Source organism: Carassius carassius, chromosome 19, assembly GCF_963082965.1.
Source record: "Carassius carassius chromosome 19, fCarCar2.1, whole genome shotgun sequence".
In the NCBI taxonomy this organism is placed as follows: Eukaryota; Metazoa; Chordata; class Actinopteri; order Cypriniformes; family Cyprinidae; genus Carassius; species Carassius carassius.
Genome location: NC_081773.1, coordinates 19,887,828 through 19,915,457, shown reverse-complemented (window position 1 = coordinate 19,915,457; position 27,630 = coordinate 19,887,828). Strand labels below are relative to the sequence as shown.

Below are 27,630 nucleotides of genomic sequence, written 5' to 3'. Positions count from 1 at the left end.
TTATGTGCCCTCTAGAAGATTGCGTTCTGCAAGTGAACGTCGCTTGATTGTGCCATCCCAAAGAAGCACAAAGTCACTTTTATGGACTTTTAAATTGAATGTTCCCTCCTGGTGGAATGACCTCTCCATCTCAATCCGAGCAGCTGAGTCCTTAGCCATCTTCAAGAATCGCCTTAAAACACATCTGTTCCATCTTTATTTGACCCTCTAACTTTAGCACTCACTATTCTAAGTATATTCTTAAAAAAAAAATATATATATATATATATATATGAATACCTTTCTAATCATTTTGTATTCTATTTTCCTTTCATTTATTATGCATATATATATAGACCTCTAACACTAGCTTCTTATTCTTTTTCTATTCTATCTGTTTTCTTTATTCTGTGTTAAGACTTTTTATAGCACTTATACTGTATATCATTGCTCTTTTGTTGTTTTTGATTGCTTCCACTGTCCTCATTTTTAAGTAGCTTTGGATAAAAGCGTTTGCTAAATGAATAAATGTAAATGTAAATGCCAGGAAGTACCCTGCACCTTTCTGGTGTGCACTTTCATATGTGACAAAATAGTATCTGACCTATATACTGGCCTACTCTGTCACATATCAAACCAGATCTCACTGAAGTTTAAATCCTGTTCATGTTCCACTTCTGATCACATCAGGGTTAGAGAGTGTTTTTGTAGTTGGAGGTTAAAGAGGTTAAGCATCATTCCAGACCATACATGGCATCTGAGACAACATAAGTGGATGATTACATACTGACTTTGGCTCACTGTTTGAAGTATGTGCATGAATCTCACTAAAACAATTGTGATTATAGAGACAAACAAATAAAGTGAAACATTTTTTTTTTTCGTTTATCAAGCATATCCTATTTAAATTCAAAGCCAAAAATGAAAGCAGTTATAGAACTTTGGTCCTCCAGAACATTGTTCCTTTTTGATGTTGAAAGTTATAGATTAGCAAACATATGCACCATTACATATATTAATATTTGGACGTATTATATATATTTGGGACCCCTGTTGGCCTAGGTTTTTTTTTTTTCATCAAAAAACGTTTTGATGTAACACATTGTTTGTTTGTTTTTTGGTCCCCACATCATTGACTGCATATAAAATAGTATGTTGATCAGTTATTGTGTAATATCTACAAGACACCAAATCTTCAACCCTACAAATATTTTTAATAAGCATGAGATTTGGAATTAAGGTACTTCTTTATTTAATTTCTTCTCTGATAGCAACACTGAGTACATAATTGAGTACAGAATTAAACTTAATGCTTCTTTACTTGTTTGTGTGACACCTCATTGTGAATCAGTCTACTGCTGCCCCCATGGTTTTAGCAGTTATTTTATACACACATTTATGGTTTTTGGTAAGAGTGGGAGGAGATACCACTTGTGAGTGCAGAGAGTGGGTCTGAGTAATAATAATAACATGCACACATAATGCTTAAACTCAGAGTGTACTTCTCACTCAACAACTGCACCATGTCTCCTTACATGTTTCTTCTCCTCATTGGTCTCCCTTTGGCTGGTAAGATGTTAATCATTTTGTTCTTTCTGAATTTGCATTGTTTTTTCCCCCAAACATTATTTGAAAGCTAGAATATGATTTAAATAAAAATGTGTAGTATTGGACATTTTTTAAATATAGTCACAAGTGGAAATAATTGGGGTCCAAGCATCAACGGTTCATGGGGATGATTAGGCATTGCAATTGAAATGTATCTTTTATAATGTTATTTGGTTTTTACACATGAATTTAAAATTTTAACTGATAGGTAGGGTTTGGTTTTGACTTTCAAAAGAAATCACCCCCTCTTACTGTCAGACTGAAAGAGAGAGAGAGAGAAAAAACACTGTAAACATTTTTAGTATCATGAGATATGTGCAGGGCCGTCGCTAGTGGGGTGAAAGGTGGTGACGATTATAGGGGCCCACGGGTGAGTGGGGGCCCGCGGCGATCTCAACCGTCTGGCTGAGGCTAGACTAAAAAGACGATCAGGACAGTTGACAGGCCACTGTTGCGTGTCGTCATGAAATATTATCATTTTCATATGTTTTTAAGCCTGGCCACTTTTCAGTTTAAACATTCAAAAGAGTTTAAATCATTCAAACACAAGACGCGGAAAAGCTGAACTGGTTACTCGCGCGCTGTGTTCGGTCGGTGCGCACGCATCTCACAGTCTCAGAGCCGCGTCTCACAGACAGCGACACTGAACCGAGCTCTCGTTTGCGAAGTTCTCCTCGAACTTTCTCCTGCACCTGAACGAACAAATACAACTCACAGTTTAAACAAACGGAAAAGGATGTGAAAAAGCCCAATTCAGCACCGCGGTGTTCTGGCGTTTAGGGCTCAAGCAGAGAAAGGCGTCTCAAAACACTTGAACACAGAATTTGCCTCTTTTTGCTCTGTGAGTAAAATAATAAATAAATAGCAAAATAAAGCGAACTGTGACATATTATACCAAAAAAAAACTTCATACAGTGGACAACTAGTGAAATTGATAGAAAAAAAATGGGACCAAAAATTATTCAGACACTTTGACCTCATGTTTTGCTTATGTGTTATTTTATTTTTATTTTTTAATTGCTAATGCAACCTTTTCACACCACAGACTGAACAGAATTAAGCATTGCTTGGTAATTGTTCAACAAAGTATTGATAGTTGTGTAAATATTGCCATACTAACAGTTGTCTGAGGTTTGGTTTGATTGTTATCCAATACATATCTTTCTATTAAAGTTATCTGACATTATCGAGATGAATTTGTTCTGACAGTTCAACTCTGAGTTCTTATCATATTTTATTAACATTTTATAAACTAGAGCAAATAAACTGTGATAATGTAAGAAATGTTGAACGTGTCTGAATACATTTTGGTTTGACTGCTAATTTAATTTTTACAGTGAAGACTATGCAGTGCTATTTTATATTTAATTATTTGTTTTCTGTACCTGTACACCTACAAACATGAAACAACTTAAAGATTGTGCAATTAGCACAAATAAATAAATAGAATGAACATATAAATTAAACAATTTCAAACAGGGCCCACCGGTACAACCTGCACCGGGGCCTCGCAAACCCCAGCTACGGCCCTGGATATGTGATCAGAAGATACAGTATGTGGCTCTTTTTAACATTTACACTTTGATGTGTAGGCCTATGTCTCAGGTCAGTTTCTAGTTAGACATAAAAAATAATCTGCAGCTAAAAAAAAATTACCACTACTCTCTTTTTATTTTATATATTTCTATGTGACCTTCTTTATTTGTGTTGAAACTATTGTTCAATGTTTTGTAGAACTGAAACTACTAACCAAGTAAACACACTATACAGTACATATATTTTCAGCTCAAAAGAATAAACAGCTTTCGTCTATTTGTGCATTGATAATATATAAAACTTTTTCAGTTGTACAGAAACAACCATGTTGATTGGTACTTGCTTGCTATTTTAGCCAGCACAAATGCGCAACGAAAATAAAAAAAGCGCATTTGCGTACCGACATGGTTGACAGCTGTTAATACACAATTACAATTACAATTAGATCACAAACTGTACTATATTAATCACTTTTAAGAATGAGAATCAAGTTTTATTTTCAACCTGAAAGCATGAATCTAGGTTATGCCATGCCGTTTTCAACATGGTTTTCAAAGCACAATGCACTTTCATCAACTGACGCTCTTTAATCAGCAGCAGCGCTAAATCCGGAAACCCGCCAAAATAAAAGCCTGCTTTTTAAGTTTGAATATGATGAAAATGCTTTTATTTATTTATTTTTAGACTCTTTTATCCAAAGCAACTTAAAATTGTGGATTACATAAAGCGATTCTTTTTAAAGAGGCAAACTAAGTAGTAGTAAATGTTAGCATTTTATTTTTAAGTTTACTATAAAATAAATGTATCTGTATTTAATACTAGGACTGTGAGGACTAAACCAAATCTCCAGGTTCTCTTGCTGAAAAATGTGCACCACTGTATATATATATATATATATATATATATATATATATATATATATATATATATACATACATACATAGATACATACATACACACACACACACACACACACACACACACACACACACACACTATAATATAGCAATACTGTGGTGCAAAAATACTGCACAGAACAAATTTTCAAATTACTAAATAACATGGTAGACAAAGTAAATCCATTAAAATCTGGTGCTTCCAAACTGGTGCAGAATATTATGAAACTTGGTGTATGTCCTCAGAATGTCCCGTTGTGTCAATTTTCATTGTTTTAACATTGCGTTCACCAGATGTAGGTCAGCTCGTAAAAATGGGCATTGCCTGAACAATTAATTATATCTTTGCAATGCTTATAAAAATCGAAATTATTTTGAAAACTTTTTGCCAGCACCGTCCCCAACTGCTGTGCCTGTTTTGGTGAAGATCGAACAAGCAGCCTAGGAGGTCTTCGAAAATGTGGGCTTTTAAGAAAAAAAAAAGAAAGAAAAAAGTTACATTTTGTTGGGCCTGACTCGAGGATTCAGTGAAAACAACATACCTTGAAGGCAGAAAAAAAAAGGAAGAAAAATCTGTATAAACACAGGTTCCAGTGCCTGAATAAAATAAAAATAAATCTTCCTTTAATAATCTGGTAATGGTGTGAGTTTGGCTTTTGTCACAGGTGGCATGGACAGTAGTATTATTGGAGGGAAAGAGGCTATACCTTTTTCCAGGCCATACATGGCATCAATTCAGAGGGATAAATATCACACATGTGGAGGGATGCTGATCAGAGAGGATTATGTTCTGACAGCGGCCCACTGTTTGGAGTATGTCTCTGGATGCATTATTTACGATGCTTTTAAAAATGTATTTGTATGAGTAAATATGTTTTATAGTTATTTAAATACATAAAGACCAAAATACTTTCACTAAACAGTTTTTTTTTTCACGGTCGCAGAAAATCTAGTCGAGGCAATATTGAGGTTGTTCTGGGAGCTCACATAATCAACAAGGCGGAGAGGAGCCAGCAGAGGATCCCAGTGACGGAACAGATCCGACATCCTTCATATAAACAGAACGACGAGAATGATTACAGTAATGATATCATGTTACTAAAGGTATTTTCACCTTCACCTGCTGTAACTCTACATTATGCAGTTTATTTGCTCTCTTTAATTTATTTTCTGTAATTTGCAGCTGAAGAAGAAAGCCAAGCTGACTAGATTTGTGAATCTTATGCCCCTTCCTAAGAAAAATGAAAAAACACCAGCTAATGTTAAATGCTCCATTGCTGGTTGGGGGTTAAAATCCCCAAAAGGAAACAAGGCATCATATGTGATGCAGGAAGTCAAGCTTAAACTGGAGGAGAACTCAAAATGTGAAGAAATGTGGCAGCATTACTTCAACCCTAAGAATATGATATGCAGTGTTTCAGATGGAAAACATGCTTTTTGTCAGGTATTATATCATATTATATTATATATTTATATTTATATTATATTATATATTTATCTTTCCATTTTTTTTCAGGGGGATTCAGGAAGTCCTCTTATCTGCAAAAAAATACCACAAGGACTTGCTTCATATACCATTAAGGGTGATTGTACAAATACAACATATCCTCAAGTTTATGCTAAAATCTCCTACTTCCTCCCCTGGATTAATAAGACAATGGAAATGAATGAATGAATAAATAAATACATATACATTTTTTTATACATATATTAAATGTTATAGTTTTCTCTTTTAGACTTTTAACTCTTTTTTTTAAAGGTTTTTATTCCGCACTGCAACTGTTAAAATCTCAGTGCATGTATTTTAAGCCTGTTTAAGATGGCTTGATTGATGAATTGATTTCTTTGAAGTATTAATTCATTTTCGATTAAACCCCTAGAAATAACTGCCATATACATTGGACCATTAGAAGACCACATGTAGATAAAAAATTAAACCAGTAATTCAGTAATAATAATTTCTTAGAATATAATCTATTTATAAATATATAGGTTCCATATATGTGCCATATAGCTGCAAGGGCCAGTAAGATCAATCTTAATATGAAGTAAGGAAAAGTGTTGATTCAACAGCAAAAATATTTAGCCTGATTGCAGTTTTGCATACTTCGCACTCATTGATTAAAGTGCTTTTAAAAGGGCAGAAGAACAGAACAAATACATTGCAGAATTTCTTTTAAATAAAGGTTACTTTTTGCAGGGGTTTGTGTGTGCTTTTTTTTTTTTTTTTGATACTTATCTAATTAGCCCCCCCCCGAAGCTCTCTGATTGTATGCAAGCCCAAGGTTCACGAGTTCACGCTTATATATAATTATCTGAAGTATGATAATCCAATAAATCCATATATCGTGTGCTTTCCAAACTCGGGGAATGGCATGAACCTAGAGTACCCCACTCCCTGTAAAGTAGTAAAATGAACTCGAAGAGAGGAGATGGGGTGGAGGAGGGATGCTGATGAACTGTCAATGGATAGAAGTCAGCTGTATTTATGCTGTGGTGTTGATTAACTTGATTGTGCTCCACGGGTGTTGATTAGGCTAAGTATCTGACGTGCTCCTCCCGAACCTTAATAAAACATAATTAAAAGGTATGAAAATTATTTGAGCCAAATTTGAGAACATTCTTAAGTTGTCAGTATGTCTACTATTCAGTCTGTCTTATCTAAAGTAGTACCTTTTGTGGGAAAGTTGTGGCTTAATGGTTAGAGTTTGACTCCTAAGGTTGTGGGTTCGAGTCTTGGGCCGGCAATACCATGACTGAGGTGCCCTTGAGCAAGGCACTGAACCCCCATCTGGGTGTGTGTTCAGGGTGTGTGTGTTCACTTTGGATGGGTTAAATGCAGAGCATGAATTCTGAGTATGGGTCACCATACTTGGCTGTGTCACTTCATTGACAACTAATTACACTTGTAAATACTTAAAATACAGCTTTTCAGTTTTTGAGATACAAAAGTTCAAATCCTGTTTGGGCAATGACCGGGGCACTTTATCTGGCAGATCAGTATCAGAAACCATAAGAGTTGGTGCTGATATAAAGTAAAATAAATAAATCATGCTTTCTTATCTGCTAGTTTACTGAAAACAAATGAATAATACCATACAATACAACTGTAGAATTTGATTTGATATATATATATATATATTTATTTATTTATTTATATAAAGAAGTGGAAAAGAAGAGCCAAACTTATTATTCAAATAAATCTATACACAATTTTAATGGCTTGCTAATATAGCAAAGAATTCTGAATCATTTTTAATTAACAAAAATCAATAACAAAAAAAGTTAAATCTATGATAATATTAATTTCTTCCTTCCGATGACAGGCAGATCCTGAAAATCCTAAAGATTAAGCAAAAATTGTTTATTTAATAAAAACCCTGTCATATCTCCTGAAATTACACTACAAACAGGGGGAAACCATTTCCTTTACCTTTTACTGAAAAAAGGGGGATCCGTGTCACCCCATTAGTATGAACAGTAGACTTGAGAATGAAGAGTAGTAGTATTTCATTAAGTTCATATTTTTTACCATCACATATGAAAATACACACAAATCTCAGAATACAGATGATGATCATTTCACATACCGTAAATTGTTCAGTCATGGTGAGCCGGATGGTAATGTTAAAAGGCATAAAAAAAAAACCCAAAACTGATTGGATTTTGCAAAGAAACATGATGACAAAAGAATATTCATATGTCTGTCCAGGTTACAAACATGACTAAACCCACCAGTCCAAAGTATATTTGTACACTCAATCATTGTGCAGACTCTTGAAATTAAAGCGCCTCCTGTCTGTGAAACTCTGCATCTAGGGAGGGAAAAATTAGATTAAATAAAAAAAAATAATAATGCTTTCCTCTACATTAAAATTATAAATGAATTACATCTAGAGTTTGATTTAGAATCTTAGAAGTAATTCTCTAAAATTATTACAAAACAAACCGTGTACACAAATGCAGTCACATGCAAACAGAGAAAGTACACACTCTCACCTGGCTAGGGTCTCTTGTGAAGTATCTCTTCTCGATTACCTAAAGAGAGAAAATAATAATTTACACCACATGCTAATACACTGCACAGAGACACAGTACTCACAGCAGGGAAGAAAATCATTAGGATCAGAGTGGGAATAGACATTATAGTTTCACTGAAGTCTCTACCTTGTCAAAGAATCGGCTTAGCTTAACAGCATTTGAAGATCCAGCAGCAAGATATCGTGGATTTGTACAATCCTGAGAAGAAAAGCAGGCAAAAGCTCAGAATTCACAAGTGTGAAATTTCCAAAGGAAATTAATACAAGAAATTTACATTTTTTTCTTAATATCATATGAGTTTGGGTTAAGACATTATTACGGCACTAAAAAGCACACACCAAATTGATCTCTTCTGCATTAAAGTCTTCAGATAAAAAGGCAGTGCGGGTCAGCACATCATTCCTCTTGTTTTCTGGGATCTGATCAAATTTGGTGCCAATAAGCAGGAGGGGAACTGAGTTCTCTGCAAACTGTTCTCTGTCATAATCCCTGCAAGCGCAAAACATCCGAATTATTTCCTTGTAACATATCTATGAATTTATAGACAAAATAAAGTACGATGTTCTCTCACTGTTTCTGAACCAGAAGTTAACCTTGACTCACCCATTTGACACAATGATGCCAGTCGGAGATGAGTCTTTGCTCAAAGCCTCCAATGACCAGGGGTACAGATTTTGGGAGGATTTCTTATTGGTCAAATCATGAACTAAAATAATGCCTAAAAGGGAAAAAAGACAAATGATTTAACATTAAAGTAGAGTCATTAGAAATATTCCATGCTTTTTTGTTTGTACACATGTAAGAACAACTTTTAATAGTGTATCTGATACTTAACCATTTACAGAATTGTAAAACACAGCTCTGGTGCTTTTGACACTACTGGCACTGTCAACAGATCCCCCAACGTCCCAGAGTTCAATGTAGCATGTCTTCTCTTCTGGAGTGCCTTCTCTGTAGTCATGAACCTGTGCAAAGAATCAAGACAAGGTTTGCTATATATTCATAGGTTTATATTAGGGCTGCAACTAGTTGGCAGAATCGTTTTTTTTTTTATCAGTTGTATTAAAACCCCTATTTTCTTTATTTTAATTTTACTGACAAAAACACACTATTCCCAATTCTGTCCAATGACCTTAAAACAGATGTGCTAACAGAATGCTATGAAAACATACAGTGCTTAATTTCTTTCTTTTTCTTTCTGTTATTGTAATTTTGTGACAAATAACAAACTAAAACATCCAAATAGTATTTATTCACATAATAACAAAAATGGCCTCCTTTGCCTTTGATAACAGTTCACTTGCTTTGCTGGCATTGTTTATGTACTTTTTGACTAACTGGGTATCTGAATAAAAAAAAACACTATAAAAGCACTTGACAATTATTTTCCTCATTTCTTTCACATATAACAGCAATAATTATATTATAGCATTAAAAATAGCTTACTACTGTTACTAAAAAGCTTATACATATTGGAGGTTTAACCAATTCAGAAAGCTTAAAAAATATTTTGGTAATTACCAATACTGTTAGTTAAGAGCAGCAGTGGCACAAACCCTACAAAATAGGTTAAAAACCTTACATAAATTTGTTTTAATAAATTTGTTAATCACTGTTGGCTACATAGTGAATATAGTTTCAATCTCTAGATCAAAAAAATTAACAAATAAAGTTAATAAAGATGAATAAAATCACAGTAATGCTCTGCAGGGACAGTCTCCTCTTGCTGTCATTTCCTGTAAAAACCTCTTGATCTATTTGTTGTTGCGGCACTAGTTTATATGATAATGAATGACACAGTTTATATATATATATATATATATATATATATAAAATCGCTGCGAATTTACACTGTACCCTGACGTCCACTGAGCAGCCCACAGTCCATGACGGGTTCCCCAAAACTTGATTCTGGCACAGTAAATGTACAAGAGAGGACTTCCCTACTCCTGTAAACAGTCACAAAATAACACTGATCAGAACTGCAATACTGAGGCTCAAGAAGTGCTTATTTTTAAAAGAAAAAGTAAGTTACAATATCGAAAGTGTGGCTCCTCGTGGCAGATATTCTCAAATAATAACGAACATAATAATAATCCTAGAGAAATCCAAGCAAATGTGGCAGGCTAACACTTCTAACTAGAGTCGAATCTTAGACAACACGCTTACATTTTAAATGAACATTCACAATATCTTTTGTGAGGTTACAGAAAAGCAAGGTTGACAGATTATTTAGATAAAAAAATATTACCGGAATCTCCCAAAACCAACACTTTCACCCTGTCCAAAGATGCCATTTCTTTCCGGAAGTTGTTTTACGCTGTGCATCCTTCTTCTTCTTCTATTTTTCCTGGCGGTTGACAACTTGTTGTATTACCGCCACCTCTGGACTGGAGTATACCCACAACTTATATTATCTCTATACTTTTAAATTCTTTTTAAAAGCCTTGTATTCTTTAAAAAAGAAAACAAAATGTGACACATCTTATCAGAACTTCTATGTAAAATATTTCTATAATTAAATATAATTTCATTGGCTTCTACTTGCTCAATAAACCTTTCCCTCTCATTCTTATATTTCTGAAAATAAAACAATACATGCTCTACAGTTTCTGAGTTATTTCCAAGACAATACTCACAGATACCATCACCATGCTTTTTCATTAAAAATAATGTACTGTTAAGTCTGGTGTGCCCAATCCTCAACCTGGACAACACCACTTCTTCATGTCTAGTTCTACCTGACCCTGCATTCTTATTTAGGCCTACTTTAGACTGTAAGTTAAAAAGATGTCTCCCACTTGATTCATTTTCCCAACAGCGCTGCCATATTTCAAAAGTTCTTGTTTTAATAATACTTTTAACTTCTGCTTTACTGTGTTTTATGTCAACATCAATGATATCTTTATCTGCTGCTCTTTTGGCCCATACATCAGCCAGCTCATTCCCCTCCACCCCTATGTGTGCTGGAACGCATAAGAAGGAAAACATTTTACCCGCCTTTTGCAACCCACTCGCTAACTGCAATACTTCAAGCAGAATGTCTTTCCTGGACCCTGAATGGGAATTCTTGATACTTAAAATAGCAGAACTGGAATCAGAAGCTATGACAGATTGTCTATTCCCCCCATTACTTTCTACCCATAACAGGGCAAACCATATAGCTACAAGCTCTGCCGTATATACTGCCAAATCATCACTTAGCCTATTTCCTACAGCCAGGCTGTGCATCCTTGCATAAGAACAAAATAAAAGTTGCAGAATTACGTGAAGAATGTACCAAGCTGTGAAAATCAAAGCCAATAAAACGGAAAGTATGAATTGAAAATAAATAAATAAATAAATATAGTTATGTATTTAATGGTAGCCCTTGTGTGATATGTGGTTGAATTTTTATTATTAGCTTCGCTTGCTTGCGTTTAATATCAACATTACTTGGCTTACCAGTTCTTATAATATAATATAATATAATATAATATAATATAATATAATATAATATAATATAATATAATATAATATAATATAATATAATATAATATAATATAATATAATATAATATAATATAATATAATATAATATAATATAATATAATATAAGATGGGTTATTATGAAACCTTTTTCGATTTAACTTTTATAACACTTCCGTTTTAAAAAGAGGCGGGACTTGTGACAGAGCAGGAAGAGGCTTTTTTTTGATACACATCACAGAAAGCAGTGGAAAGAAACAAGGACCCATGGCTGTTAGAGGAATGAAATTATCGAGTGTTTGTTTTCTACTTTTATATCTGATATTGGCAGTACTGGCCGGGTGAGTGAATATCGTGTTGTTTTCAGGGTCTAGGTTTAGTGTATTAAAGCTCCGTGCTCTTGCTGGTACACACGTTTCACTGTGATTGGTCTACGCCACTCTCCGTGCATCATGCTGCTGATTACTCGCCATAATATACTTGATATATAAAAATATTTTTATATAATTTTTCCCAAAATAGGACAGTGTTTTTTTTTTTTTAGAGTAACGTTACCAAAATTGCTGTAACGACGCTGATAACTTGTCATTGTTGCCACAAGTTTATATAAATGTCACATTCCTTATTCATATTCATACTGCTGTACTCTTGCTGATTTCCCCAACAAGATGTATAGATGTTAAATAGTTGGACATCATGTCAATATTGCTCATTAGTTTGAATGAATGAACTGGTGTACGATTGCAAAGTTAATGTGTATTTTCAGGAGGGATTTCTACAAAATTCTGGGGGTTAGTAGATCAGCATCAGTTAAAGACATTAAGAAAGCCTACAGAAAGCTGGCACTGCAGCTTCATCCAGACAGAAACCAAGATGACCCAAATGCCCAAGACAAATTTGCAGACCTCGGAGCTGCTTACGAGGTATGATGTTTATGTTTTAACAAGTCCTTAGTTTTTTGTTTTGACCGTTACGTATTATGCTGAACAAAAATATTGTCTTTACGTTTCTGGATATTAAAGTGATTAGGATAATAAAGTATTAGGGAATGACATGACTTCGTTTTAATGCGAATATTTTTGCCTAACTTTAAAACAAGTATTTAGATGCTTCGTGTCACTAAAACACTTATTTACAGACGTATTATATGATTCTTAACAAAACAGAAATAGAAAGCCAGTGAATCTGACCAGCATGAGTGTTGTTGTTAGAAACGAACTGATGGAGCGATTGGATTGGTTGGAAGAAATGTGTGGCCGCCTCTGATTGGTTGAAACGTCTGCTTATTTATGACGTGGACCTGTAGTGTAGCTTCAAATAACAATGCACGGTGTATAAAATGGATTTCATATTACATAATAAACGATTCCCTGTTTAATGCCAAGTAGTCATTTTTACTTTATGATAAGTAAATAAAAAAAAAGACTGATAGCCTGAATGTACTGTGAGTCGCTTTGGATAAAAGTGTCTGTTAAATGCATAAATGTAATTTAAATTTTTTAAGTATTCAATGGTTCAATGGTTATCTCCATTATAACATTAACAAGTATACCATTCATATGAAAAGAAAATGTGTATATTGCATAACATAATAATTATTATAGTTATCTATATATGTGTGTGTGTGTGTGTGTGTGTGTATGTATATATATATATATGTATAATTTTTTTTTTTTTTTTTTTTTTTTTTTTTTCCGTAACTTCTTAGACTGCTTGTTTTTGTTTGTGTGTGTGTGTGTTTATTTTTTTTATTTTTTTTTAAAGGGGTGCAATTTAGATGCTTGGGGCGAGGGGGGAAAAAAACCTCCCCAGATATTTAAAATGAGGCAGAATGTCTATTTTTTTTTTTTTAATCTTTTATTTAACATTAAGTATATTTATAATATCTAATTGTGGCTTTAGGGATTTTAGTTACCTGCATGTTTTATGTTAAACAGAAATTGCCCCTAAAAACAACTTCAGGTGCAAATATTGCTCATTGTTCCATTCATAATATTTTCTAATTGTCTGTTTTGATCACAGGTGCTCTCAGATGAGGAGAAAAGGAAACAGTATGATACATATGGAGAGGAGGGTTTAAAAGAAGGCCATCACAGTTCACACGGTGATATATTCTCCAGGTAAATGAGCCTCAGCTTAATTAAGCATTTTCTTCAACTGTTAGCAACAGAAATGTTTGTCAGATTTCCTAGAAATGTTGTGAAACTTGCAAATGACTGATGCATAGTTGGTGTTCTCATTTCAGATGTGAGCCCTTTTGAAACAAAACTGTTGGTACTGTCACTGTGAAATTCATACCGTCTGTGTCTATTTTCAAATGTGTTTTTTTTTTGTGTTTTTTTTTTCAAGTTTCTTTGGCGACTTTGGATTTATGTTCGGTGGAAACAGGCAGCCGGCCGGCCGGGATATTCCAAGGGGTAATGATATAGTACTGGACCTTGAAGTAACCCTAGAAGAGGTGTATTCAGGGAATTTTGTAGAGGTGAGCTGCTTTTTTTTTTTTTTCTTCCTGATGTACTGTAGTATACACAGTCTTTGTGTACTTCTCTAGGCTTTGTCTGGCTGTGAACATGCAGAGTCACATGGAAATGGACACTCTCCTTTCCTTTTTCCTGTCCTTCTGTTTCCTCTCTTCTTCAACATGTAGGTGGTACGAAACAAACCTGTAGCAAAAGAAGCCCCAGGCAAAAGAAAATGCAACTGCCGACAGGAAATGAGAACCACACAGCTAGGACCAGGTCGCTTCCAGATGACACAGGAAGTAGTCTGTGATGAATGCCCTAATATCAAGTAAGTTTGCCCAGTAATCACTCCAACTTTGACTTAGTAGGAAATATTATGGTTTTCTGTTTAACCGCTGTATAATTGTTTTTTCCAGGCTTGTGAATGAAGAGAGAACACTAGAGGTGGAGATCGAGCAGGGTGTGAGAGATGAGATGGAATACCCTTTCATTGGGGAAGGTACAGAAATGAAATGATTTTATTATTATGTATACAGATAACTCCGTACAGTAACATTTGTTTTTATGAATTAGCTAGATGCAGCAACATATTATTTATAGAATTTACACGTGACATATCTGTTGTTTGACTGACTACAGGTGAACCTCACATTGATGGTGAGCCTGGAGATCTGCGTTTCCGCATTAAAGTTTTAAAGTAAGAGTCGTATGAAATTACAGCAATTAGAACAGTGAATTGAACTTTTCTCTTAATGTATAGTATGTTTAAAATAATTGATTTTAATGTGCCTCCATTTATTCTCTGTCTTGAAAGAGTGAGACTTCATGAACTGTTTCCCATTTGTCATGTGTACATCTCTTCTTCTCCAGGCACCCAGTGTTTGAGCGCAGAGGTGACGACCTCTATACAAACGTCACCATCTCTCTGGTAGAGGCTCTGGTCGGTTTTGAGATGGACATCACTCATTTAGATGGTCACAAGGCATGTTTTGTTTAATTTTTAGAATATATATTTATATTTAATTTCACATGTGCAACTAAGAGCCGTGACTTAATAATGAATCACTCATCTTGTGTTCTTATAGGTACACATTGAGAGAGATAAAATCACTAAGCCAGGAGCTCGTATTTGGAAGAAGGGTGAGGGATTACCAAATTTTGACAACAACAATATCCGTGGGTCGCTTATAGTCACCTTTGATGTCGATTTCCCGAAGGAGCAGCTTGATGACCAGCAGAAAGATGGTAAGAGAACATTTAGTGAATATGGACAGTGGACTATTTTAGCAGAGACGTGGTGACTACTGTGGAGTTTTTGTGCATTTGTGAGTTAATAAATCATTTATTTTTCCTCAGGTATAAGGCAACTTCTGAAACAGGCACCATCTCAGAAGGTTTATAACGGACTGCAGGGGTACTGACAAACCAGCCAAGTAAATCCGGACTGATTGACTTGTCCCTAACTGCCTTTCACACACATACACACTTACATGCACACTGAGGAACAAGCAATTGGGAGTATTTATTTTTTTCTGATGGTTCTCAGGAAGGGTTGACATCAATATGTTTTTATTATTATAATTTTCTTCTTTAATTTAAAATTTTAAAAGCATTGTTTTCTCATGGAAATAATTATTTGTTTTATTTGACTCATGTTTTTGTCCAAATTATTAGTTTTTCCTTATATGGTCCCTGGTTTCATGCTTGGAGTAAGTAGTTCAAGACCTTTTTTAACAGTTGAAGTGTTTGGACACTTACTTTCTGCTATGACCAGTCAATCACCATCCACTTACGGATCTCAGTATAATGTTTTGTCCCAGTCGACCTGAGATTGACTGTACCACAAAAACAGAAAGAGGACTGAAACTTCAAATCGGAGGACAATTTAAACACCTGCCTCAGCACTGTACATCTTCAAGACCTTTTTCTTCAGATGTTTTAAGAAAGAAACAGTTATATGAATGTAAGTTCAAGGAGCTTTCTCAACTTAGACTCAACTTAGAGTCTTTGGTCTGCTTGTTTTAAAGAACAGATTTATTGCAGTAAGTGGTGTTTTTGTACTCATCAAGCTGCAAGTGTGTGCGTGAGATTGAATTGTTCAGATTTTCTGTCTAGCTTCAGGTCTGTTTCCTCTGAGGCATTGAGGTTCAAACAGAAGACCTCTTCAACTGTTCAGTTTAACTTGTTCCTGTGAATTTTTTTATGTGACAGACTCACTTTTGACTCTTTGACAACCCCTCCTGATGCTCAGCCCACTGGGTCTCTTCCTAGTTAGTGTGTTTCCTGTGCTCATTTGTGGACTCTACCTGAAAAAATGACCAACTTCTTAGGATAACTTGTGCACAAGTGAAGGATCATTTGTCATTTTCAAATAAAAAATAAAAAGTTTCTAATTATGGTTAAAAATGGATTTGATATGAAAATAGAGTATTTGTTTATTTATTTTTTTAAGATTTCTGACACATGGCATCAAATTTCAACTTCCTTGCCTAACTGGATTTCTTTCAACTTTAATGGTTACAGTGAAAATCGAGTGAATATGAATTGGTTTCAGTTTCAGCAGTAACTGACTTGTCCGGTAGAGGGCAGCAAATGATAGATGATCTCCAGGATTAGTCTTCTTAGAGTTTCTTGAGACTAGTAGTTTGTATAAACTAATATTATGCAGTATATATTATGCAGAATATTTGTTTAAATTTAATGAATTTAAAATTTATACATTTATATAAGAGTTATTATATTGTTATTAAATTGCAAGCGAGGGCAGTAAATGATAGATGATTTTCAGTACTAAACCTCTTAAGAGTTTCTTGAGACTAGTAGTTTATGTATGTATGTATGTATATATGAACAATTACATATATTATGCAATATATATTATGTAGAATATATACTATTTAAATGAATTGCTTTCTATTTGAATATATTAAAAATGTAATTTATTCCTGTGATCAAAGCTGAATCTTCAGCATTGTTACTCCAGTCTTCAGTGTCACATGATCCTTCAGAAATCATTCTAATATGCCGATTTGATGCTCGAGAAACATTTCTTATTATTTTTTAGAATGATTTCTGAAGGATCACGTGAGACTGAAGACCGGAGTAATGATGCTAAAAAAAATCAGCTGTGAAATCAATTATTTTAAATAGTAAACATATTTCGCAATTTTACGTTTTTTTGCTGTACTTTGGATCAAATAAAAACAGGCTTGGTGAGCAGAAGAGACTTTTAGAGAAACATAAAACATTTCACTGTTAAAAAATTATATTATTAAATCATTAAATATTATTTGTATTTGCATAATGTATATGACGTTAATGATATATGTATATGTATATATATACTCCCACACACACAATCATATGATACATTACATGTATGTGTATTAATGATGTTATGACATTTATATGATGTATATTTTATGTCTAGTGTATGTATGTATGTATGTATATTATATATATATATATATATATATAAAATGACATTATTTATAAATGATAAAGTGTCATAACATGAAGGCAATCCCACATTTGTTTCTCAGAACTCCAACTGTATTTAGAACAGAGTTATTAATGCCCACATTATAGGCTGCATTAATTACAGCTCATTACAGATCAAAGGCTTTTTCTGTCTTTAATCATGCAGTGGAATCCCACCCAGCTTCATAAAAACTACTGTGCTTGTGAATGCCTTGTGAGCATGTGACCTTTTGGTAAGGAATAAGCTCCATATACTGAACACTATATGGAGATTGATGTGTGTCTTTGCTAATCACTGTCATGTTTGCTGATAATACAGTGTGTGTGGTGTCGTTCAGAGTTGAATGTGTGACTGCTTGTCTGACACGGAGTTCACCCATTACATTAGGTTATGACCTCTGACTGCACTGCAGGTGGTTTTACTTATGCTGTGTTGGAGGCACTGTTGCGCTGAGTCAGGCCTGAGCCCCGTTCTCCAAGTCCAGGGCGAGAGAACGGGTGGTCGCCCTTCTTGGGGAGGTCGTCTGTCAGGGTGTAGCCTGTAACTATTAGAAGCATCTGTTTGTATGACTGTTTTACAGTGTGGTTTTACATGATGTGAATTTCCCTCTGTGTATCTGTAAGGCTGTGTGTGAACACTGTACACATGTTTGTTAGACTGAGCAACAAGGATGAAGAGAATCCATCTGAATGTATAGGACAGTCAAACCAAATGTGTATACGAGTGTTACGAGCATTTGTAATTAAAGGGATGAAATAAGGCGTTTCCTTGAGGGTCTTGTAAGCAGGATAAAATGTACGCTTGGAGTATATGGGGGGTCTCTCTCAAACATCTCCTTAGCATCTGCTCAGTAGAGTCATTCACCCACAACTCAAAGCCACAGACTTCTCCATTTACCCTGCTATTTACCCTGCTTCAGGTTTCCTTCAAATCATTCTCAACCAAGGCTTACTGTATGCCACTCTTCCTCTGTTTTTCCTCTCACATGGCCTCCGGAATAGATTTTCAGCATTCCTTTTGGTTGCCTGCTCTCGCTGTACAGTATTAAGTTGTATTGAACTCCCACAAATATTAATACTTAAGAAGAGGGAGTTTCTATGGTGGTCCACCGCAGGGTTGACATAGCAGTCACTTGAATCTGGTCTCAGTCTGACTGATAATAACTGCTCATGTTGTTCACTTTCTTGTCATTTGGCTGTGGTCTTCGGCAAATATAACTTTGACGGCGATATAGTTCATACCTTGTGCTCTGTACCTACAAACAAATTAAACACTTTACTTGGCAGTTCGGTAAAAAATTAGTTCATAACAAAATAAATAAATAAAAATACAATTCAGTCATCATGTAGCCTACTCCTCCTGATGTTATTCCAAACCAGTATGACTAAGCTACTTTCTTCCACATAAATCAAAACAGTGAACATTTCTACTGGTCGCTTAATAAAATGGGGACTGAGAATTAAGCATCAAAAACGAAAAGCTCTGTAAGTATAAAGTGGCCCATGTTCTTCAAACACTTCAATATTAATTGTAAGAAAATATTGATATCCGTCTATCTCTCCTCAGTGCGATAATGGGAGAATTTAAAAAAGGTGACCATCTCATTCTACAGAATTCCTCCTGTGTTACACAGAAGTTTTGCAGCCAAACACGTTTGGAGAAGCTTTATTAATTAACTGATTATGCAATGTTTGGTTTTATTGTGCTAATATTTTATAACAGACACATAAGCACAATAGTTTCCTCATGAGGGCAGTGTTCTCTTTACAATGGTAATGCAGGAACCATCTGTCACACAAAGCTGGGAGCTTGGGATGTGTGCCACCGAGTGAGATGAGGTCTGGGAGCATGCCTGAACACACTGCTTTTGGGAACACTTTCTGAACAGATCCTTGAGGTTCAAAACAATCCTGTCAGGCCGTAGATTTTAATGGCACAATTGCAGAGACTTCCTATAGCCACCCTCTTACCCTGTAGTTTGCTGTATGTCTTGTAAATGATTTATCATGTATAAATCATTTTCAGTCGGTTTCCTTTTTTGGGTTTTTTTTTTTTTTTTGTTACCAGGATAAGGATGTTTAATATAAATGGGCTAACTTATTTTCATTCATTCATACATTCATTCATACATTTTAATGAGACAATTCCTGGCTGTGCTGGCTCAAAGCACTTCCACTTACGCTGACATTGCTATATGTCTTGTTAATAACCGTATATTTTTAATTGGTTCATTTTGACTCATTGTTTAATTTTTCTCAGTTTTGAGTCTCAATCAGGAAAAAGATTATTTCAGTTTGAATGGAGAACCCTCTAATATGCAGATTATAGTTTATAGTTTGAATTTAATAAAACCTATTTAACATCATGCATCAGTCTATGGTAGGTCTATATTTAAAAAAATTCCACCATTTTTGCCATCTGATACTTTACTGTACCAAAGTATGGTCAAAGTATGTTTTCCAAAGTGTTCAGCTATTACAGTAACAATCTGTGTCATGTTTAGCTGCTTGTGGTTATCAGTGCTCCAACAACATACAGAAAACACATAGTGTGCAAAAACAGGGTATCCAAAATAGCAGTACTTGATGGACAAATCCAGCTATTTTGTGGCCGGAAGCCTGAAGTGAACAAAAGGCAGCACTTATGTAGAATAATACATGTCAGTTGTCTTCAGCCCACTGCTGCTTTGAAGGCGGCCATGGATGGCCAGCACCGTCCCATGGTGCGGGGAGCCTGTGTACGCCATGCTACTATATAAAAGACTGTCGATTCAAAGGCAAAAAGCCTCAACTATTTAACAGCGAGTTGTGGGCTCTAATTATGGGAAACGCAGGCAGGAAAAAGTGGCTTGGGGTTTTTCAGTCCGTCTGTTTGTGAGGACGAGATGCTGTTTATTGAAATATTTTCAGAGCTAAACATAGACAACTGTCATTATGGACGGCCTCCTCAGAATGTCACAAAAATACTGCATCCCTATTTCACAAGCTAATGTGTCGCTGTGGGGGCTGAAACTGGACTTTAGCATCCACATCCTCAGGAAGAGGTGGTAGAGTCGTGTGAAGCCAGAGATACAAACAGAGCTCAGACCACTGTCTTTGATTAAAAGAGCTCTGACGGCGTTTGACGCAAGGTTAAGCAAGGCAATTGTTTCCTCCATCCAGGCATATACAGGCTACTGTACAAAAATGTACAGGGTCATGTTGTACTAATTTCCCATAATGGTTTGCTTTCAACTGGAACTGAGTGAGGCACTCTGTCCCATTTTACCTCCCTCAGCTTTTATCAACATTGATGTGGTTTTGAAGTAATATGTAAATACCATGGTACATGAATATGGTAATCATTCATTATCATAATATATACAAAGTGATAATTGGTAACACTATTTGATACCATCAGTGTACCATGGTATGCCACAGTATTTTTTTGTAAGAGTATTAGTTTGTCCGTCCATGAGTTGTTGGTGGAATTACCCACTTTTGAAATTCAAAAATGCTCACAAGATCAGCAGGATTTAAAAAAATGAGGCCAAATTTATGTATGTGAAAGTACAGTAAGTGTGTATTAGAGATGCTTGAGGACCGGAGCGCTGAAAGCAGTCTTTGTGTGGGTGTGGAGTCCATCTTACGCCCTCCCTGCAGCCACGGTGGCGGATCACAGTTAATAACTGTGTGGTTGGCTGTCAAGAGCACTTAGCCTGATGCTGGGCAGGCAGGATCTATGAACAGAGCTTCCTCTGGCCGTTTGAGCGTGCATGCGTGCGTGCGTGTGTCCCCATGCATACACTGGTATCTTGACTTTAAAGCAGAGGAGAAAAAACTTGCATGTGAAGGTGCTGAGATTATTCTATAGCTCTATGCCTCTGGCTTGCTTAGTTGGGGTCACTTCATCTACAGCAATATCGTTGACTTGATTGCAAATAAATGCACAGACACTATTTAACTGAACAGAGATGACATCACTGAATTTAATGATGAACTGCCTTTAACTATCATTTTGCATTATTGACACACTGTTTTCCTAATGAATGTTGTTCAGTTGCTTTGACGCAATGTATTTTGTTTAAAGCGCTATATAAATAAAGGTGACTTGACTTGACTATGCTCTTTCTGAGTTTAGGATGATTTTATAGCAGTTTTTGATGACTCTTACTAAGGTGTATTGAGCATTTTCTGAAGCAGGCTACAGTTACTGATTGTTTAACAACATTATGATACAAATATGAATAGTGTAAATATCGATCAGAAAAAGCAGACAATGACATAAAATGCTAACTAGCTGTTCTATTGTGTCTCTCACCAGTGTGAGCTGATACTTTGGCCGATATTTACAAGGACCTGTTGATGACCAAAACCTGAATCAAATGGCTTTTATTTTGTAGTCAAACAAAGCAAGCTATATATACACTGTTTGGGATTCAAAGTCCAGCTCATCCTCAAGTGTGTAGATTAGATAAAGACAGGGATACCCGGCCTTCAGCTGTTTGCTCTGTTCCATTCCTATTAGCATCTGATCCTCCTGATACAGATAACAAGGTGACTTCTTTGTATTGAGGAAAGTAGACATTATCTGTACAGTTGCTGAGGTTTGGGAAGCACATTGACAGTCACAACAATAACACAGAACAACACAGAACTGTAAATTTGATATGAGTGAAAATATGTGACTGAGCAAGTGTTCCCTAAATAGCTTTTGGGCTGCCATTTCACGGGTCTAAGAAAAGTCCAATATTTTTGTCTCATCGATCATAGCTCATTGATCCCTTCCACACCTTACCGCAGCCCATTTTTCCAGATCGCTTCATTGGTTACTGCTGCATAGGCTGTCAATCAGCATGCTCCAGGGCTCCTGTATCAGACTCCCATGGGTGGAGGCTGGAAAAAGTTCCCTGCAGTCAGGCCAACAAATTAGATCCCAATCAGTTAGAAAGCCCCAAACACCGCTTCTAGCCAGACCCCCAAGTCTGCAAACACAAGCCACCTTGCAGCTCTGATTCAACCTAGAGCTGCACAAAGCAGAGACAGCTTTGGCCTTGTCCCTGACAAGACCCCTGAGCTCACCACCATTCCCTTCTCCTCTCCCCACACACTCTTCCTGAAAGAAACCAGGTGCTACAGAGGCCGAAATAGTGTTGGCTGTTCTTCTCCTCTCACCCCTGGAACTGGTACGCCATTTTCAACCACTTGGATCATTTGCACTATCACCTTTCCACTCGATTTTTCAACTTCTCGCTTTCCAGTTTCAAAGCAAGTCTTTATTTGTAAGTCACTTCAGTGATGTCAAAATTGTACAGTGCAAATTAGAATGTGGAAAAGGTTCAGCTCGGTTTATCGAATGGGAAATTATTTACGACAACTCCAGTTTTTGAGGACATGATGTTTTGTCTGTTATCTAACCAGCATTAAAGTGACATATGGATATATATTTTTTCTATTAGAAATAAAAGTGCAAAGTAATTATGTATCATATTTGTTCAGACTAACTCTGGATTGTTTTCTGTTAACTTTGTGTTACCCCTAATATTTGAACACGTTTTTGGTAAATACTATTTACAAAGAGGTTTCCCTCAATAAACTCTGAATTACTGCTTATTGATATTAAGTAAGGTCATTACTGTAGTAGTTAAGTTTAGATATTTGGTAGTGTTAAGGGATCTATATGCTGGGTCATGCTGAATAAGACATTAATATGTGCTTTATAAGTACTAATTAACAGCCAATATGCTAGTAATATGCAAATAGGTAATAGTGAATATGTGTTCCCTAATCTAAAGTGTTATCAAATATTTAAATGCAGTCTTTTATCAGACTCTACTTACTGTAGCAACTATAACAACATCTTTGTGACTTGAGTTGTTGTGCAAGTTATTTATGAACTGTATGTGGCTACATTTATTGCAACTAGTGAAAACTGTCTCCATAAATGATTCTGACAAGTTTTCCCATGCAAAATCTGAACAATACAGCAGAGTTGATTAAACATTTGGCAGTTAGTTGAACCATTTTTTTTTCCAAACTATATGCCATATTGTTAATTGATACTTTTTCAGTGAGAATAGACAAATATATATCACCAGATGTGTGAGTGAACAAATTAAGAAGGTGAATTGTCAGATATGGTTACTTAAAAGCTTGTAGTTACACGACACTGGCCAAAAACTGGAGCCAGGTTCATGCTCATTACTTTTCCATATTGCCACTCTGAGATCATATTTGTCATTTGCTTGAACAAAACCAAGTTTTTGACACTTCCAAATGCTTAATTCTGCTTGTCTTGCATAAGAAACCAATACATTTTCATTTGACAATACTTGTGTTACAGAGTATAAAAATCCAAGCTATTATTCAGTGCCATCACTCAGATAATTCATTTCATTAGATAGATTGTGCTGAACTGAAGTCAAGCTGTTTGCATAACCATTAATGTACTTGCTGTTGGACCCCACCCTTCATCTGAGAGTCTTTATCCTCTAAATAGCTTGAAGGCTATTAAGTTAATTAATGGCACATGGAGAATGAGGATCACCCAGAATCTCAGTCTCATGCAGTTTTTATCCCATTGTTTTCTGTATTCTCTTTCTCTTTTTTTCTTCTTTTTTTCTTTTCTCAGTTCTTCAGACAAGTCCAGTACACTAAATACCTCTGTTCCCAATCCAGGCAGAACCAAGGGTCAAGTATTACTCATTCAGAGATTCCATTCCTTTTAATTGTGGCTCTGGCTCCACCTTTGTTCAACCCTGCCAGCATCTTTTTCTCTAATGAACTGTGGGTATGCTGTCATTGTCCAAGAGCTGAGAGTAAGGGTTGGGAGCGAAACTGACATGGGGACAAGCAAATACATGGCAAGATGGCACTTCTAGGAAGTGAAGTTATCTCACGTGGTACGTTAGATAGAGTATCGAAGAGGAGGAAAGTGTCAAGAATGTGAGAGTCTAAGCAAAGAAAGGGGGGTTAACATCAGGGGGGAGGGTGCTAAACTGATCTGGTTTGCTCTCTGATGAATATATCTGTATGTGATTATTTTGACAGCAGTTATAAACCCATAAGGCCTGGCCCCAGTTCCTGCTCTTGTTGATTTAACCACTGAGCCTCATAAATAATGGCTGATTAAGTGGCTGTGCCAGCTCTCTTAGCCCAATTTACCGCTGCCTGGGTCTGAGTGCTGTGGCCCTAAATGTGTTCTACATTAGTATTACCGAGGAGGACTGGGGATGTGTGGCGACTGGTCCCATGAGCTGGAGGAAGCTCTCAATGAAAGAGAGCATCTTTTAATAATCATTTGAGCAGACCTAAACCGTGCCTTGATTCAAAGGAAACATGGCAGAGATATACTTATGTCATAAACAGTCATAAATATGTCACGCTAAGTAAACTCATTAATTATGGAAGTCTGATATTTTTAGATGCAAATACATGTACATTTGCTCTAACTGCTCTGTTTATGTCACTTTTTGCACTGTGCATCAACAACCCAGCTGCCTTTTTTAAACTTAATTTTAACCTTTAAGAATACTGTAATTTAACAAACCTTGCTAAACCTTGGCAACTCTCAAAATGAATATCCATTGTTCTAACTGTACATTAAAATGTGGTGATGCCTAAATAAAAAATATATTATATATTATAAGCATTAAAAATATATAGTGATTTATTTGTAATTTATTTAGATGAAATAGTATGGAATTTAGTTAATTATTTGCCATTTATTGGTTTTATGTCATAACATTACTTCATAATTGTCTATCAGTATTAAATTATGTATTTTTTGTATTGTATAAACACTCAAAATTAGTATTTATATAGTGTACTTTTTACCATGCATAATAATTATAATTAAAAACATGTTTTCTATTTAAGTAATGCATAAATAATTGTTCTAATATTAAGGGTCACAAACTTGATACATACAATTTTAAGATGGTCTAGTTATTTCAGCTTAGTTTTATTTTTACAGCAGACTTTGAATACTACTGTACAGTTGGCCACTGAAGTGTGAGAGCTCCCTCCAGCTGTCACTTATCCTGTTCAACAGTGCAACGACTTGGCAAGCAGTCTTTCTGACAAGGGAAGCATGCGCAATGGTGGTAAGTATGCTTTGAAATTTCATTTCCCCCCTTTAGTGGGATAACATTTCACCACTTTAGATTAGCCACCCCAGGTCCCATCAACACATTTAAGAGGGTGACATCCACCCTCCCCCTCCACGGCGCACAGTGAGACGTCTGAGATGACGGCGCTGTGTTAACCTGGCCAAGGGCAGCATAGCAATAACAAACACAGGATCACAGAACCAGTGCGACCCCTGACCTCACAGCCCTTTCCCAACACCACATAGATTATTATCAACAGGAGCAGCTTCAAAGACCCAAACAAGACAGGAGGAAATAGTCACACTAGGAAGTATTTTTATACATTGTTTTGTTTTCAATATAATAAGCATATAATGAATTTTTTTTTTATGTAACAACTTTTTCTAAAAACATTTGTTGATTTCATGCAAACGTAGCCATCATCCACTTTTACACTTAAATTTCTGTTTTAGGACAGTGGTTGAAAAGGTCGCTTTAGTAACGCTAAACATTGACTAAATGCTACATATCCATTTTGACTTTCAAAATAATGCAAAACGAAGGATACTGTGTGGTTTGCAGCCAAATACTGTAGCTGTTTTCTTCAAATCTGTGATACTTTGCATTAAAACATGTCTCTTGTGCATGCCACTGAGTCATAATGGTAAATGAACTGAAATGTAGACTACAAACATGTCAGAGAGAAGGAGGAGGATCAAGTTCTGTGGTACTGCTCTGAGTCGAGCCTGACAGACTGCTCGAGTCCAGAGCTCTCAGACCTGATTGAGGTTTTAATAAGTAAGAGTAATATGACCTGGCTCCAGTCCCTGTTTCTCTCTCTCTCTCTTTCTCTTTGTATTTCGCAGTCCTTTCACTCAGTGTTTGAGTGCATCAGAAACACACAAATCTATTCCAGCTTTGGGAAACTTCACAGAGCCAATGATGATTTAGAACTGAGAAGGTGGATCAGTGATGTGTAATAGTGCTCACTGCTATAACCCTTCCTACTTAAACAAACCCATCAGCTCACGAAGCGGTTGCATTCGACAAAATACTCAGTTTGTCCAGAATAAACCATCAGTTCACTACTGAAAGCAAACTGTAAATCAGACTCTTTTGACAGGCGACACGCCAATCAAAGACATTAGCTGGCAATGGCTCGGTTCTTCATTGGTGAGTGGCAGTAAATGATTCACACTAAGTGTCATAGTTCCGCCCAGTCGTGAAACCAAACTTGTGCAGGCGCTTGCTTTCATTGATTGACTAGGCCGCTCTTTTGCCAAACTGCTGTCAGCGAAGGCAGTGAGAGTCAGAAAAGCCAGATGGCCTGATGAAGAGTGTCCAGAGTCATCTGCCTTTACGTTCTGGTTTAACAAGTGATGAGTAAAAAGGGTAAGACCATTTCATTTGATATCTATCAGTTTGCATGTTTGCCTGAGGATATCTGGTTAAATGTTTCGGAAACATTCTCTGTTGCATTAATTGTAAAGCCCAAATTTACAAGTGGGATTTGCTGATCGGTGCAGCAGTGTATTGTTGTGAACTGAAGGGTGTGTTCGAGATGTGTGACTGATTGTGTTTGTGGGCCTCATTCCTTAGGAGTTTGTTTATTGTCCTAGTCACTATAAGAAAGTGAACTTTGGTCCCTATTAAGTTAGTGACGACAAAAATGGCATCAGCATCAGTAGCTGTAGACTACTCCCATCCGTCCTTCCCATCAAGTCAAGTCAAGTCTGCTTTATTGTCAATTCTTCCACATCTACAGCAAATACATACAGACAATTGAAATTGCATTACTCTCAGACCCTTGGTGCATACAGATAACACTAACAGTAGAGAATAAAAATACAGATAGATACAGATTAAATATAAAAAACAACTATACAAATAAGGGCATGAGTCCTGAGACAAAACCTTTGATAAAAGCCTATTCTCCTTGAGTGTGGTGAATGTGTCTGTGTAAATGTTGATTCTTTGTCTAGACATCTACTGGCTTGCCTGTTCTCGTGCTCCCTGTGGTTTCCCTAGAGATGCAGAGAAATAAACCACTTGTCTTAAGATGACTCTCAAGTTTAATTGTTGGGGTGTAAAG

General features: G+C 35.9%; 3 protein-coding genes across 3 annotated transcripts; 2 read left to right on the top strand and 1 right to left on the bottom strand.

The window, feature by feature from the left end:
- The first annotated feature begins 1,468 nt into the window (after window positions 1-1,468).
- Window positions 1,469-5,844, top strand: LOC132094751 (granzyme B-like). Its single transcript, XM_059499397.1, has 5 exons — window positions 1,469-1,548; window positions 4,685-4,832; window positions 4,973-5,123; window positions 5,203-5,463; window positions 5,536-5,844. The coding sequence occupies exons 1-5, from the start codon at window positions 1,503-1,505 to the stop codon at window positions 5,692-5,694; spliced, it is 765 nt and encodes a 254-aa protein (XP_059355380.1). The 5' UTR covers window positions 1,469-1,502; the 3' UTR covers window positions 5,695-5,844.
- Window positions 5,845-7,439: 1,595 nt separating this feature from the next.
- Window positions 7,440-10,387, bottom strand: LOC132094749 (rab-like protein 3). The gene is made up of 8 exons (XM_059499395.1): window positions 10,312-10,387; window positions 9,918-10,009; window positions 8,896-9,025; window positions 8,664-8,778; window positions 8,399-8,549; window positions 8,187-8,258; window positions 8,019-8,057; window positions 7,440-7,834 (listed from the first exon to the last, which is right to left on the bottom strand). Exons 1-8 carry the CDS (start codon window positions 10,355-10,357, stop codon window positions 7,778-7,780), a joined length of 702 nt encoding a protein of 233 aa, XP_059355378.1. The 5' UTR covers window positions 10,358-10,387; the 3' UTR covers window positions 7,440-7,777.
- Window positions 10,388-11,707: 1,320 nt separating this feature from the next.
- Window positions 11,708-16,399, top strand: LOC132095318 (dnaJ homolog subfamily B member 11). The gene is made up of 10 exons (XM_059500181.1): window positions 11,708-11,868; window positions 12,294-12,450; window positions 13,550-13,647; window positions 13,877-14,009; window positions 14,175-14,317; window positions 14,406-14,488; window positions 14,629-14,686; window positions 14,860-14,971; window positions 15,075-15,234; window positions 15,346-16,399. Exons 1-10 carry the CDS (start codon window positions 11,795-11,797, stop codon window positions 15,408-15,410), a joined length of 1,083 nt encoding a protein of 360 aa, XP_059356164.1. The 5' UTR covers window positions 11,708-11,794; the 3' UTR covers window positions 15,411-16,399.
- The last annotated feature ends 11,231 nt before the right edge of the window (window positions 16,400-27,630 follow it).